Source organism: Oryzias melastigma, linkage group LG5, assembly GCF_002922805.2.
Source record: "Oryzias melastigma strain HK-1 linkage group LG5, ASM292280v2, whole genome shotgun sequence".
NCBI classification, from domain to species: domain Eukaryota; kingdom Metazoa; phylum Chordata; class Actinopteri; order Beloniformes; family Adrianichthyidae; genus Oryzias; species Oryzias melastigma.
Window position 1 is genome coordinate 14,424,513 of NC_050516.1, and position 14,211 is coordinate 14,438,723.

The 14,211-nt window shown below is 41.0% G+C and overlaps 1 protein-coding gene and 1 long non-coding RNA gene across 3 annotated transcripts; one reads left to right on the forward strand and one right to left on the reverse strand.

The window, feature by feature from the left end:
* The first annotated feature begins 4,201 nt into the window (after positions 1-4,201).
* Positions 4,202-5,183, forward strand: LOC112145193 (G0/G1 switch protein 2). Of its 2 annotated transcripts, none has more exons than XM_024270301.2 (2): positions 4,202-4,327; positions 4,399-5,183. In XM_024270301.2, the coding sequence occupies exon 2, from the start codon at positions 4,412-4,414 to the stop codon at positions 4,781-4,783; it is 372 nt and encodes a 123-aa protein (XP_024126069.1). In that variant the 5' UTR covers positions 4,202-4,327; positions 4,399-4,411; the 3' UTR covers positions 4,784-5,183. The 2 variants fall into 2 exon arrangements, with proteins under 2 accessions (XP_024126069.1, XP_024126070.1); XM_024270302.2 differs by having other exon boundaries at positions 4,272-4,327; positions 4,404-5,183.
* A 1,738-nt stretch (positions 5,184-6,921) lies between these two features.
* Positions 6,922-8,425, reverse strand: LOC112145249. Its single transcript, XR_004947871.1, has 2 exons — positions 7,665-8,425; positions 6,922-7,531 (listed from the first exon to the last, which is right to left on the reverse strand). It is a non-coding gene; the product is annotated as an uncharacterized LOC112145249 (long non-coding RNA).
* Between the last annotated feature and the right edge of the window lie 5,786 nt (positions 8,426-14,211).

Below are 14,211 nucleotides of genomic sequence, written 5' to 3' on the forward strand. Positions count from 1 at the left end.
TTATTTATAGATTCAACTGAACCATTTTAATGACAACTGTGTGGAGTTAAGTTTGTGAAATTCTGTTTAATACTTTCATATGAATTTGGACAGATTCTCCAGAGTATTCTCATTTCTGAAATTCTGTTTTTTGTGTTTTTTCTGAGCTAGAACCCCAATTTATGTAAAAATAAACAATTATACAGTGAGTCCTGAATCTATTTTCTATTAAAGTTACATTTTTAGAATGGAATTATGGAAATGGCTGCACTTTCTCGTGATATTCTCTGTATTTCCTTCTGGGAAGCATTCTTGACAAACACCCTCAGACCTGCGACAAATGGTGGCACATTATTGACTGTTCCCACAGCTACAGCGCAGAGCTGCCGTCCTTATCTGTGTGCCCAGGTGTCCCATTGTTTCCCATAAAGCTCAACTGTTCCGTTTTTCTTGCAAAGCTAATGGAGACGGAGAAGAATTCCAGCAGGCGTGTCTGAACAGCTTTGTTCTTCTGCTCACGTGCAGCATAGAGGGAAACAGGAGCTTTTGCCAAACACCTTAGGATTCCTCAAACGAGGGAACTGAGAGGACAGACACAACTCAACTCTGGAGGTTTGCTGGCCTCAGAGCTGCAGACATGCAGCACAAAACCCTGCAGGCGTCGATGTCTGCTTGTGATGTGTCCTCTCATCATCCCTGTTGTGCAGAAAACATCGCCTGAGGCCTGAGCGCTCACTCTGACTCACACAAAGTACAGGGTGGGTCCTCTGACTCACACCCACACACGTGCACACATGCAGGCAGGTTCTGCCTCACCCTCACCAGCTGAATCAGGAGGACAGAAGAAGCTCCTCCAGCGAAGGATTCAGGAGAAGGGCTGGCTCACATCCTGCAGCTCATCCGTCACAGCGGCAGCCTTTCCCAAATCTTCACACTCACTTTTACTCACCCGCCCTGACATGAGCGTGCACGTCAGAAACCAGGGGTGTAGGAACAGGATTTCAAAATTGATTTGTGGAAAAAGAATAAAATTACAGATGCTACAAATAAGATAAGAGGACGGGGGTTGCAGTATCCATGACCTGTGAAGTATTTTAAAGCAGCACAGCTACGATTGGCTGGTGGGGTCCAAGAAATGATGGTAAATGGAAGGAGGTAGATCACTCTTAGATCACAATTATTGCTTGAAACTCACACCTCCTGAAGAAACACACAACTGCATATGTATCTTTAGAAACTTGGTCCAAAACACTTTAAGATAAAATAATAGAGATGACTATGACACCGAATTTATACCAACAAATGTAGACAAGAGGTTTCAACAGTGGTTACACAAAGGTGTTACAGGTTACTGGAAATGTTCTTGAAAATAAAAAAAAACAAATTTAAAAGTTGTAAACAACTACAAGAACGATACGACCTGAGAAAACAAGATTTTCTTTAGATTTCTTATGAAGAAACTACTTTGACAGACATTAACATCAACTTTACAGAGAAAGGGACAATAATGAACATTAAAACAAATATCAATATGCCAGATTATAACCTCAGGTTAATTTTCATCTGGAGTTCCTTGGCAGATTGATGTTAAAATAAATAAAACAGATTTTAAGAGATAGACAGTACACATACAATTATAAAACGCAGGTAAAATACACTACACAAAACAATACAAATAAAATACAGAGTAAAATAATTTGGAAAGACATAAAAATGTTTAGATTAAAGTTTGCTTTGTACTAAAATTGTATTACTTCTGGTAATTTGTGATGGCACATTTGAGACTTAAAAAGCCACAGTTTCAGAACCTTTTTTTAAAAAAATGGCAACATTTGCACTTTCTCTTATTGTTATTGGTATTCTATTCTAGAAGGTTGAGCTCTGGAATGACAATACTTATTAAACCCACCAATATTAAGCCCACTAATGAGAAAATAAAAAGAATTGGACATAATTTTTTTTTGTTGATTTTTTTTGAGAAACCTTCTGGATGTTCAAAATATTTGAGAGATATAATCTGGTTACTCGCAACAAAACTTGCTACAAAATCCAAATAAACGTGTAATTTAAGACAAAAAACAAACAAAAAAAATCAACTAGGGGTGAAACAATTAATTTTAATGATGATTCAATTCACATTTCATTATGTTGAGCTCAATTTTTTAATTGAATTTGGGGAACTTGGAGGTTATAACCTTTGTTTTCAATGGAAATGTAAAAACTGTGGTTGAATAATTTAAAAAGTGGAGGAGATAGGAAGTTGAAACTCTGGAGCACAAATCTCCTGAAAGCTGAAAACATTGATGGTTGAATGAGGCAAATTAGTAAAATGGTTAAAGATTTGTGGATGTAAAATAATGCTGTAAAACATTTACAAACAAACCAAATTCATGCTGATTTGAAGGTAACAGCTGGATCATTCAGCTAGTATGCTGCTCTAACCAATTCTGTATTTTACAGGTTGGGAGTGTGGGATCTGAGACCAGATAAGCTTTAACAATAAATGCATCACATTCTAGTGAGTTTTTGACTCTATCACGTGTGGAGTCTGAGGTTAAAGATTTACATGAAGGTGGTTCAGATCCACAACCACAACAGTGCCATCGCGTTTGTTTGTGTTCTTTCTAATTAAGCTCCTCCCACCTGACCTCTCCTTCCTTGTTTTGTCTCAAACGCTCTTGTTTCCGGGCCAGGTCTGTTTTCAGGACGGTCTGGTCTCTTCAGCTCGTGCCATACGTGTTCCCGCCTCCTGCATGGACTCACGTCAGCAGCAGTTGACTTAACCTTTCCCCTGGCTGGGAGCAGGTGGGAACCCTGCTCACCTGGGTGGCTGTCTGCCAGTCCAAACAGAGAGGACACTCCGCTCCAGGACAACCTGGATCCTTGACTGCTCTCCCTTATAAAACTTTGATCAGGCTGGATCGACCGCCTTCATCCTCACAGATAACATCCAAAAATATTTGATGATTAGGAAGCAGGATTGGATATGAAGATTATATGATGATGAAAATGAGGATTGACAATGTTTTGCTCTAGTTTTTATTCATTTTTTGAGTCCATTGCATGAAAATGTATTTATTGTCTGTGAACATTCCAGTGATTTCTTCTCCTCACGCAGTTCAAATTAGTTTCTACCTCTCTGTTCTATGAAGCCTCATTAAGCTGAATAAACCTGATGTGACATCTTTCTGACTGCACTCATTGTGGAATGAACTTTTTCAGATCCTAATCTGGCTGAGCAACCCCCCCGAAATATTTGGAGGTCTGATCCACAGCAACACGCTCAAACGTGACGTAAATGCAGCCGCAGCCAGAAGTTCACACTTCCGAGAATCACACGCTTTAGTTTCAGGTCGTTCCTGTCTTAAAGTTGAGCCCAGTCTCCTAAACATTGTCATCCTTCAGTCGAAAACCAGATTTGTTTTTTCTGAATCCACAGTCAAAATGTTCAGATCTTTATCTGTGTGCTGGTGCAGACGGGATGATTTTTTTTATGCTCTCCATCATGTTTCATCGACAGGATCAACGTTGATTCCCATTTTTGAAAGAAACAAAATCCTTCTCCTCAATCAGGCTGAATCTGTGCCCTGTGACCCCTCTTGACCTTCGTGAAACCATCTCCACAAGAATGTAAATATTGAATTTTATCATGAAGCCATCAGTAGCCAGGTTTTCTGGCCCAAAACAGATACAGCGGGTTAAAAAAACAGACTGACCCATGCTCCCATCTTTGATGGATCACTGAAGCCCATGGACATGAAAGGGGCCGAATTACCCCAATCTTTGTGTCCCTACAATGTTTGTCTGAGCATTTCTGGACATGTCAGGGTTTTCTTTTAATCTTCAAATAAAAGTTTCCTGTGCTCATCTTAGTTCCTCACATCAGCTAACCTGCTGCTCCTGGAGGAACTAAAAAGAATCTCAGAAGGAACCAGCATCTCTGCTTATTTGTTTTGCTGTCAGTTTTTTAAAACCTGGTTTAACTCTTGTTCCTATTTATTAGATTTTACTTGTTTTTTATGATTCCAGTGTTTTTATAATTTAAGAGTTTATATTTTCAAACTGCAGCTCTTTGTGAGTTCATGTGAGGGAAGAAACCATGCAGAACTTTCTGGACACAGACGTGTGAGCGCTGCTGGTTCTTGATGGAGGATTAGTGCGCACAGTGCCTGCCAAGATGTGGGTCAAAGGTTCTGGCTCAGAGGCCGCAGCGCTCTGATGAATATGCAGGATGTGGGAGGGCAGAGCAGGGCTATAAAGGAGCTCAGCCTCTGTAGCAGCACTGTTGTGTCCTCAGACTGGATCAGAGGAGCTGACTGAAAACCAGAACCAGCACCAGACTCTAACTGTAAGTTCTTAAACTGCTGACTTTTAAGATCTGTAAAGATGTTCTGCTCACTTTTCTCTGTGCTCTTTCAGAGCAGCAGAAGACATGGAGAGCATGCAGGAGCTGATCCCGTTTGCCAAAGAGATGCTGAGGCAGAAACCGGGTCGGGGCCTGCTGAAGATCTACCTGCTGGGCTCTGTGCTGGCGGTTCTGGGAACAGCCATCGGCCTGGTCCAGACTGTGTGCCGGCCCTTTACGTCAGGAGAGCCGGCGGACCCAGAGATGCTGCTCATGCTGGCCCGGGTGCGGAATGAGACTCAAACTGTGACACAAAGCAGCCTGGGGTGGACCACAGAGGAGGAGGAGGAGGGAGAGGTTCTGGATGAAGAGGGCTTCACCAAGACCCAGATACTGCACGGCTCCAAAAGCCACAGGTTCAGCCAGCGAAACACAATCAACCGCCTCCACGCGTCCTAGGAGCAGCTGGATCCCAGCAGGGGACTTTGTTTTAGAGGCTGCTCCTCACAGACAGTCTGGCTGCAGCGCCCCCCTGTGCTGCAGAGCTGTTCCTGCAGCTGTGTTAAGGTTAAAGAGAATGGAGCGGAGCCTCAGTCGGGCACTTTGTGGTCCAGCTGGGAGAGCCGAGTGAACCAAAGTCCAGAAAAAGGTTCTGTTGGAACAAAAGAGACAGTTCTTTCTGCACAGAAGGTCACCGGTCCAGACTGGAGAACCCTGTTTACTTCAAGGAGCAAAACTGATTTTGAGTCAGGAGTTCATGAAAGCACCTGAAAGCAGTTTAAGTCTGTATCAGACGCACTTTGTAAGAATGCAAACCTGTGAATTTTTTATACTAATAAAGTTTGTTTTATATATTTAATTTGGTTTCAGTTTCTTACAAACACACTTGAGTTCTCTTTAAGAAATTCCACAGAACTCTGATAAAAAAGCTCATTAAGATGTGCAGTGAAAGAAGAGATGAACGTTCTTTTAAACAGTCTGTTTCTATGCTGCTCACAGTTTTCAAATCATGTTATTGTCATGTGACAATCATGTGACTGCAGTGCTGGCGTGCTAAAGATTAGGCTTCAAATAACCTCAGCTTTGTGAAAAAACGTTAACGTAGTCAAACATCTATGCTGTTGGATTTGTATCATTTCATTATTCAAACTTGTTGTTGAAAGAAATTTACAAAACTTCCTAACATAAATTTAACAGGAAGGTTGACTCAGGTAACCAGGAGTTTCTCTGCTTCTTACACAACTGTTTGGAGTTCTACATTCCACTGAGTGTTGCACTTTTATTTTAACAAAAACTTTATAAAATTATGCAGAATCCTTTATTCATTCTAATAAGACAGAAATACAGAATCTTCCAGCATAACCATGTAAAAATAACTGAGCCCAGTTAAATGAAGATTAAACAGATTAAAGGATTTTGTTTGAAGGTCAAGGAACAAAATCCACAAACAAAGATTTATGTGCTTCTGAAAACCAGAATTTTGAATCTTGACCATTTCTGCCTCTTAATCAAAGTTTATTTGACATATAAAGTTAAATAATTTCCGATTACAATAAACTTCACAGTTGTCAAAATGAACTTTGCATTAGACAATTTTATTATTTTTTAGCTCTCCTTTTGCATAGAAACAAACTAAAGCCCCAAAAAGCTTAGTGTCAGGTTACTTTAGTGGGTTTTGCAGTAACACTATGCTGCCTATAGGTAGCGCTCCAGACACAGAAATGCACTAAAACTAAACTTGCCTTTTAAACTGAGGATTCAGACCTAGAATCAACATTTTTTTAAAGGAAAGAGGATAATAAAATCAGACATAAAAGCTAAACGTGTGATTTCTCAAGCCCCTCTATAAGCTGAAGTTTAGGATGAGCCATTTTTGAAAACCAAAACTGGAAACCAAAAGTAAAATGAAACATTTTCTTAAATTTTATGGTGTTTGAGTTAAACAGAAAGCACAACCGTCCATCTGCTTCTATAAAAATAAGACATTTTGGAAAAACTTTATTGTTGTATCATCATAGAATCAGATAGAGCTGCTTCCTTTTTTATTTCTCCTCTAGCTTTACTTCTTCTTCTTCTGTGTTCTTGCAGGAAAAAATGATCAGAAAATGAAATCGTTCCGTTCTGCTTTTTAAACCTTTTTTTTATTTTTCACATTTATGTCATTAGTAACATGAGAAAAACTGTTCCAAAAAATCTTCATGTCCCCTCTTTCATTTTCCTTACCCATCTTCTTCCAGTCCAGATAAATCTTCAGCTTCTATAGTTCAGTAAATGAGCTCATCATTTGTACACAAGATAGTTTTAGAAATAGAAAATGTTGCATTGATGAAAACACAAACATCCATCCATAATCATCATTACTTTACCCCGTCTCACAGGGTCACTGTGACCATAGAAAGTATATAGACTGGACAGGTCACCCCTCTGTCACGGGTCAATGCAGACAAATAAACACACACACTCCCACTCACTATAGGGGACAATTTATGAGACTCGTGTCTGGATTGTGAGAGAAGGCTGAGGGCACACACGCACAGGAACAACACACACCCATCAATTTTAGGTTAGGAGAAACTGAATAGGTAAACTGATGCAGGTGTAGTAGTCAGCAACCCCTTGTGGTAGGAAAGGGTGCTAGCTACACACACTAAGGGCAGGCTTCCAGAATTAACTGGATGAGGCAGTAGCTGGTGTAGCAAAAAGATTTATTAAAACACAAGGAACTGAGCCGCACAGTAGCTTTTTCAAGAGCTGGGCTGTGACAGGATAACTTTAAAAAAAACACACAATTGTCCCTCAAATAAAAAACAACATGCTTAATAAAAACGAGAGGACAGCACAGCAAATAAAATCCACAATCCTGCACAGCACCAGGTTACTGTTTAAAACCACTGTCTAAAACGTCGGCTAAGGTTTAAAAGTGCCAAGTGTAAAAAAGGGGTTAAAAATACCCCAAACAAAACACATTAAAAAAAGATAAAAGAGATAAAAAAATAAAAGCGAGCAGTGGGGATAAAAAAACAGTGACAGGCATGACAGCACATGAATACATCCTAAAAACAACAAGAGAGATTTTAAGAACACAGTGAGGAACCAAACGATACAAACATTTGGAAAGCTGATCTAACTCACATTTAAAAATCCCTTCCTCTGTTCAATCGTGTGGACATCTGTGGGTTCTCCAGTGGTGACAAATCTCCCAAACAACTTTGGTTACAATAAAACAGAATTTAGGTTAAAATTCACATGAGCCCCATAACTGTTTTAAAAGCACATTAAAACAGTCTCCACAAAATACGCCCCCGCTTTACGTTTTGGAATCGCGTTACAGCCAACTTACATCTGTGTGGAAGCTCCACATACGCTGCCTTTGTGGCACGCTTATGACGAAGGCGGGGGGCACACACAAATGGCAAGGTCGACTTGACGGTGGCCCTGTACAGATAGAATGTCAACATGCGGCCGTGATCAAACTTTAAAAAGAGAGCGGCTTCCCGCGCTACCTGCATTCAGCTGTTCTCCTCCGTGGGGCTGCTTTTGGTGACAACACTGCCGGTGACGTCAAACACGGAAACGCATCATTCCCCGGGCCCTTTATACAGTTCCTGGCAACCCCGGAACTACTCTCCGATGGGAGAGGGCAGCTGACCACCGACCTCCTGGGTCCTAATGCCCTCCCCATTACACAGGTAAGGATGGAAATCCCTGCTTGTGAATCTCAGAATTGGACTCTGCAGTGCTGTTTTCTTTGTGGCTGGAAACTTTTTCTAAGAAACATTTTTTTTTGTTGTATTTGAAACTTTTTTCTGGCTTTAAGGATTTTCCTCCTTTGTTTCTCATTAAAAAATTCCTAAAACATATCGTCACAAAAAAATGCTAACACTTATGACTGACAGAAAAAAGACCTAAGTTAAATATAGAAACAAACAATTTACAGAAAAAGAGAGATTTGTAGAAAAAAATCTTTCTTTCTCACTAACACACACACACCTACACACACGTTAAATCTGCAGCAGTTTGTTTTGCAGTTCAGAGGAGGATTTATGGAGCTTAAGCTGCCTGCAGTGCTGAGATAAAGGAACAATAAGGACCCCCCCACCCCCCCCCACACACATAAACACAAGAGGAAAAGACTGTTTCTGGTTTATAATGAGAACACAGGTGAAACCAGCTTGTGCTCAGCTATGACTAGAGCTGCATTTAGAGTTCCTCCTTCATATTTTCATGTGCTGTGGGCTCAGACAGCAGCTCCTCCCTTGAGGACCTCTGGGGGCCTCAAGACTGAGTCCAGTGCAGCAAAACATTCCTACTCTTCAAATGCACCAGTTCCAGCACCTGAGAGATCTTCCCTGACGTGCATGTCAAACAAATGTCTTTGTCTCAATCAAAGCTACAAAACTTTATTCTGCATTGGTGGAAGAGTTTTGTACTTAATCTGGGATCAAGAAATAGCTAATTAAATGGTAAATGGTAAATGGCGTATACTTGTATAGCGCTTTCTACCCTCCTTCGAGGGCCCAAAGCGCTTCACAGTCACAGACCCATTCACCCATTCACACGCACATTCACACACTGGTGGTGGCTCCGCTGCCGAACACTGGCGCCAACCTCCCACCAGAGGCAATTCGGGGTTCAGTGTCTTGCCCAAGGACATTTCGACACATGGGCGGGCAAGGCGGAGTCGAACCCGCTCACTTCTGATCAGGAGTCGACCGCCCTACCACTGCACCACGGCCGTAGTAGATATAGCATTACCTGCGATAATGCTAGTGTGAATGCTGGGTTATTAAATGCAAAATGTTGTTTCTAAAATTGTACATCATAAAATGATGGGAATCTAAATTCAGACATTATCTTTGCCGAATGCTGTCTTGGATGTGCTCTTATTTATTTATTTTTTTGATTGCATTTTAGTTTGTTCTTCTTTTTAAAATGTTATCGAGATAATAATAATATTTAAACAAGAAAAGAAAAAAAAACATGTTTTTCTCTTTCCCCATATAGTCTGACAGCAGCGTTCATTGCTTTCATTTAATTACCAAAATGTTTGCTAATTTATAAGGCAGAAGTTAAAATTACAAAATTTTTACGGTTGAGAATGTAAATCAATCATGTGATCTGTCATCTGTCACCAGCGTTTCAGGATTGCTTTTTTGATTCTGTTGGGGCGGAAGTGGTCAGAATCTGTGATCACACTCTAGCTTTACTGAAATGGGAGCAGGCAGCACATAAAAAAACTACAACTTTGGGGTTTTCAATCAGGGCCCAATGAAATCAGGGTTCTAGGCGTTTTGGCTGGATGCAAACCGGTCCTCGGGACACGGTACCAAACACGCGCTGACACCAAATGCAGTACCGGGTTAAGGTTAGGTACTTGTGTGATCCGCTGCTTGTCAAAAATAAATGCTTGGGAAAAATAAAAAAATATCTGAATCAAGTCAACTGTCATGAATGAGTTCCCTGTCTCCCCCTCTGGCCTTCAGAGAGAACTGTCTCCAGAGTTCTAGCACTTCCTGGTTCCACACACTACATTTCCCATCAGCCCCTGCAGTCACTCCCAGGAGCTCCTCAGCTGGTTCTCATCTGTAATCACTCCAAGCAGTATTTAGTCTGAGCACTGAGCTCTGCTCACTGCGAAGTTTTGTGTGTGCCACTCTGCCAGCATCTCTGAGCGTGCTCATCCTGACCTGATCTTCTGTTTCCTCTGACCCTGCCTCGCCTGCCTCCTGCCCTGACCCTCGCCTGGATTCTGACCACTCTGGATTTCCTCTGATGCCCTCATGCTGATGATTGACCCCTGCCTGTCTGACCCAGCTTTAGCTTTGTGGACTTTTGGCTGTGCATCACGCCTATTGCCCTGTCTGTACCAAATAAACCTGCTGCACTTGGATCCAGCCGTCTGCCTGTTTCTGACATCAACACATAGACTGATGCCTTCTCTCCAATTTTTTTTAGGATGATGGACCAAACTTATCTCAACAACAGATGCAGAAATAGAGAAAATAAATTTTAATTCATTGTTTTTTTCAGTCAGTTTGAGAGTCCCACTTGTCTGTTCATCCTACCTGTTGTTGGCTGGACTGAGGAGATCACAGGGTCTTCGTAAACGACTTCAACTTCAGAGCTTCCTTTACTTTGTTTTTGGTGAGTCCTCTGAATCTTCCTCTTCTTGTTTTTTTTTTCTGTGTAGTTTCAACCTTCTTCTGTGAGCTGGTCTTAATCTTCTCATTTGATTGATGTTTTTAGGATTGGTGTTCTGCGACAGACTTGCGACCTGTCCAGGGTGAACCCCACCTTCACCCTTCAGTAGCCGGGTTAGGCTCCGGCACCCCCGGAACCCCGAAAGGGAAAAAGCATCCGAGACAATGAATGAATGAAAGGATTGGTCTTCATGTTGTCTTCTTGAGTCTGTTGGACTTTTAAAGACGCCTCACTCTGCAGTGTTGTCCGACTGCTGGAATCTGTAAAGAAAACAAGACTTTATTTCATGTTTGCAAAAAACTAATTAAGATTTTTGATTTAAATTCTCTATCGTCATAAAGTTTGGATGAGTACATTTCTAACTACTCTTCCTAAAATGTTTGTTTTGTAAAAAAACATTCCTCTTTGGACAGGCGCTCTGCCAGGCTAGCTAGTAATCAGAGAATATTCCCTCTCCTGTGGTCCTTGTGAGGCTAGATTAATAAATTAATATTTATGCGTTTAAATATAAATTTAGATTTTCTGTCATGGTTATTATTCAGATCAGCTCTGGGGTTCTGTTCTCTATTCTCATCTACTTCTCCTCTCTTCTATCCTTTATTATTTATTGTATTTATGGTATTTCATCTAGGAAGAAGTTCTACCACCAAATTCAAATTCTATTTTTACCTTAGGCAACTACATTTTATGCTGACTCTATTGATCACCTCCTCCATCGGCTATTGAGGCTGCATCAGTGTTCATCTCTTCAGTTTCATGGATTTAAATGGATTGTGTGTCTGCTGTCATTATCGTGCTGCATGGAGATAAACCAGAAGATCTGCGGCAGATCAGTGTCCACAGTACCTCACTGTGTGCACATTGAACATTTCAAAGTCTGCTCTTCAGACCAAACATTGTGAGGGCGGCGTGGATTATTGATTTACACTAGAAATAAATCGCCCAACCAAGGCCTCATTCATGTTCCGCGCCGCACTCACATTATTGGTTTGTCGTTGCTTTCAGTGAGGAAACTGGAGGGATTGGTACAGACTTCTCAGCTGTGATCACAATTTTACAATCTACAGAAATTTTTTTGATGTATTTATTTTGTTAAAAAGTGGTATCATTTTTTTTCTCATCAAGTGCAATTTACTCACTTTATGAAATGATAACTTGAGTTTTTGTCAGTCTCAAATTCACTTACTAGGCCAGCTCATCTTGTATTAAAAGTTTCCTAGATTATAGTTGTAAACACTTCTTTTGAGATTCTGGATTGAGACGGTATGCCAGCTGAAAAAAACTCCCAAAAACCTAAAGAGAAAAACTTAAAACGTGCAGGCCAGCCATCCCTGGTCCTCAAGAGTGACAATCCTTTGCCTGTTTTCCAGCTCTCCCTGGACTGCTTGATTCTGCCGACCTATATCAGGTGTGTTCAGTCAGCCAGGATGTAGAATCACCTGAGTCAGCTATTCAGCAGCAGGATGGATGGACACAGAGAGAGCTGGAGAACAGGCAGGGTTGTGGCTCTTGAGGACCAGAGTTGGTCGGCACCTGGTTCAGGCTTCACTTGATCATTTAGGGACAGACAGTGACCTGTAACTTGATGATAAATGTTAGAAATTCTTATCTTGCCATTTAAGACATGTCCCCCAACGCACGCATACCCATACACTTCTCCCCCAGCTCTCAACCAACCATTTAACTACGAGGTCACAGGGTAAATTACAGGGAGTTGAATCACAGCGACAGCAGGGCTGGAAAAGCCTTTTTCTTTCTGTCGCTTACAGAAGCTGGGATTAGACATGAAAGGTTGTCTGTGGATACCCGAGGTGTGAGGTTTTGGGCTATGAGCCAACACACCCCCCAACTGGGTCACCTTCTGACCAAGCTGAAAACAACAGAACCCTCACAGAGCTCCAGAGCAGGAAGTGATCTCATCCTGATTTGAACTGAGCTCTTCTACTCACATGTGTGGGAACCTTCGGAAGCTGGAACTGTGAAACCAATCAAAGGTCATTTTCATTAAAAAAGCACTGAGAGGAAGCATAAACTGAGTCTGGGTGTTGCCATTGGCTTGTTCATGTTTGGTGTCAACCTCCCATAGAGTGGTAGCAGTGCTGGGAAGAGGCACAAGCACTCAAACTGTTTTCACAGTCAAGCTAAAAATGGGCATTTTCCAAAAAGTATTTTACCCAAAAATCATTTCTCCCTTTCTGTCTAGGTGAGTGGAACTTTGGCCAGGAACTACTTGTGTTTTCCAGTGGCATCCAACAAAATCTATTTATATCAATCCTCAAAACCTTTCTAGTGGAAGGTCGATGGAAAGACCAAATCACTGTCACCCTTGTGGAAATTCAGAGCAAACTGGAGCTCAATCCGATGGGATATTAACCAAGACCATCTCGGTTGTTCTTCTGTGACCTCACCATTTTTGATGCAGCCCCTCACAATGAAGTTGTGAAGGGCTGTAAGCTAGTGGGAGAGAGTGTAAACAAACGGTTGGACAGTTTTTCTGTGCAGGCTTACTCTGCACCAACTGTCCCATCCACAACTCGGATGCAAATTTCTGATGAACTTTTGCCGCTATGCAGAAACTATATCCTAGAAAACAACATTGAGTTTTTGATTTTGCCTAAAAACGGCAAGAAATAATTGAAAGACCGCTGGGAATGCTTTTAAAATAGATCAAAAGATCATTGGAGTAGAATTTTAATAATTTTACACACAGCCAACCTGAACCAAAAAGCCTGCCCTGCTTTTCTTTTTGTGAGCAGTTGAGTTTACACTAATTAGACAACGTATCCAAATTTGAAAGGTCATGATGGTCAAACTATTTTTTAGAACATTTTTGGGTGGGGACCATCATTTTTTGGTTTGGTCTGCTTCAGTAGTGTTTTCTAAAAATGTTTGTTGAATCAAAATAACATCAAAGTTAAACAGACACCTGATTGAACTTTTTTTTTCCTAGTTGGTTGGTTTGTTGCACTGTTAGAAAAGGAATAAGACTTCTTGTTTGAGTTTAATAAATTATTTAAAAGTTAGATGTATTGCTTTGCTTCGGTGTTTGTTGTTTTTTTAATGTTAAAATGCTGTTGATACTCTTGGCTTCAACAAAATCATTGACAGGTTAAGGAAAGCTGCCCCTGATGGGCCTCAGGGACGCTACGTGACTCTGTGCTTTGTTGTTCTCAGGAGAGCAGCTGCAGACCTCAGGCTGCTTCCTCTGCATGTCTCCAGAGCACATTCAAAGACCTACCACACTGTATCTGGAACAACAGACCAAACACAGCATGAGTGCGGTTGAAAAAAAGAAGAAATGATAACACAAGTCACTTTATTGTTCTCAAGCTTCATGCAGAGTTTCTAAATCTGAAAGCTCCACCATAGCATCACAACTAGTATTCTTCTCACTATTTAAAGTGTGCCTGAAACTTTTCACATTTGAACACATAATCTACAGTCAAGGCGGTACCCTGCTTTACCATCTTAAAACAATATAAACATTTATCCAGATCCTCTTTTCCTCAGGACAGCATCTATACAAATCTCTGATGATTACCGGATGGCTCAGTGTCATATTATCTGGGATTCATTGCAACCAATAATGAGCTACATGCACTGTAAAAAATTCCAAGTTGGCTCAACTTAAAATAATTTGTAACCTGGCTGCCTTAAATTTTTGATTAGGTCTAACAAATTATTCC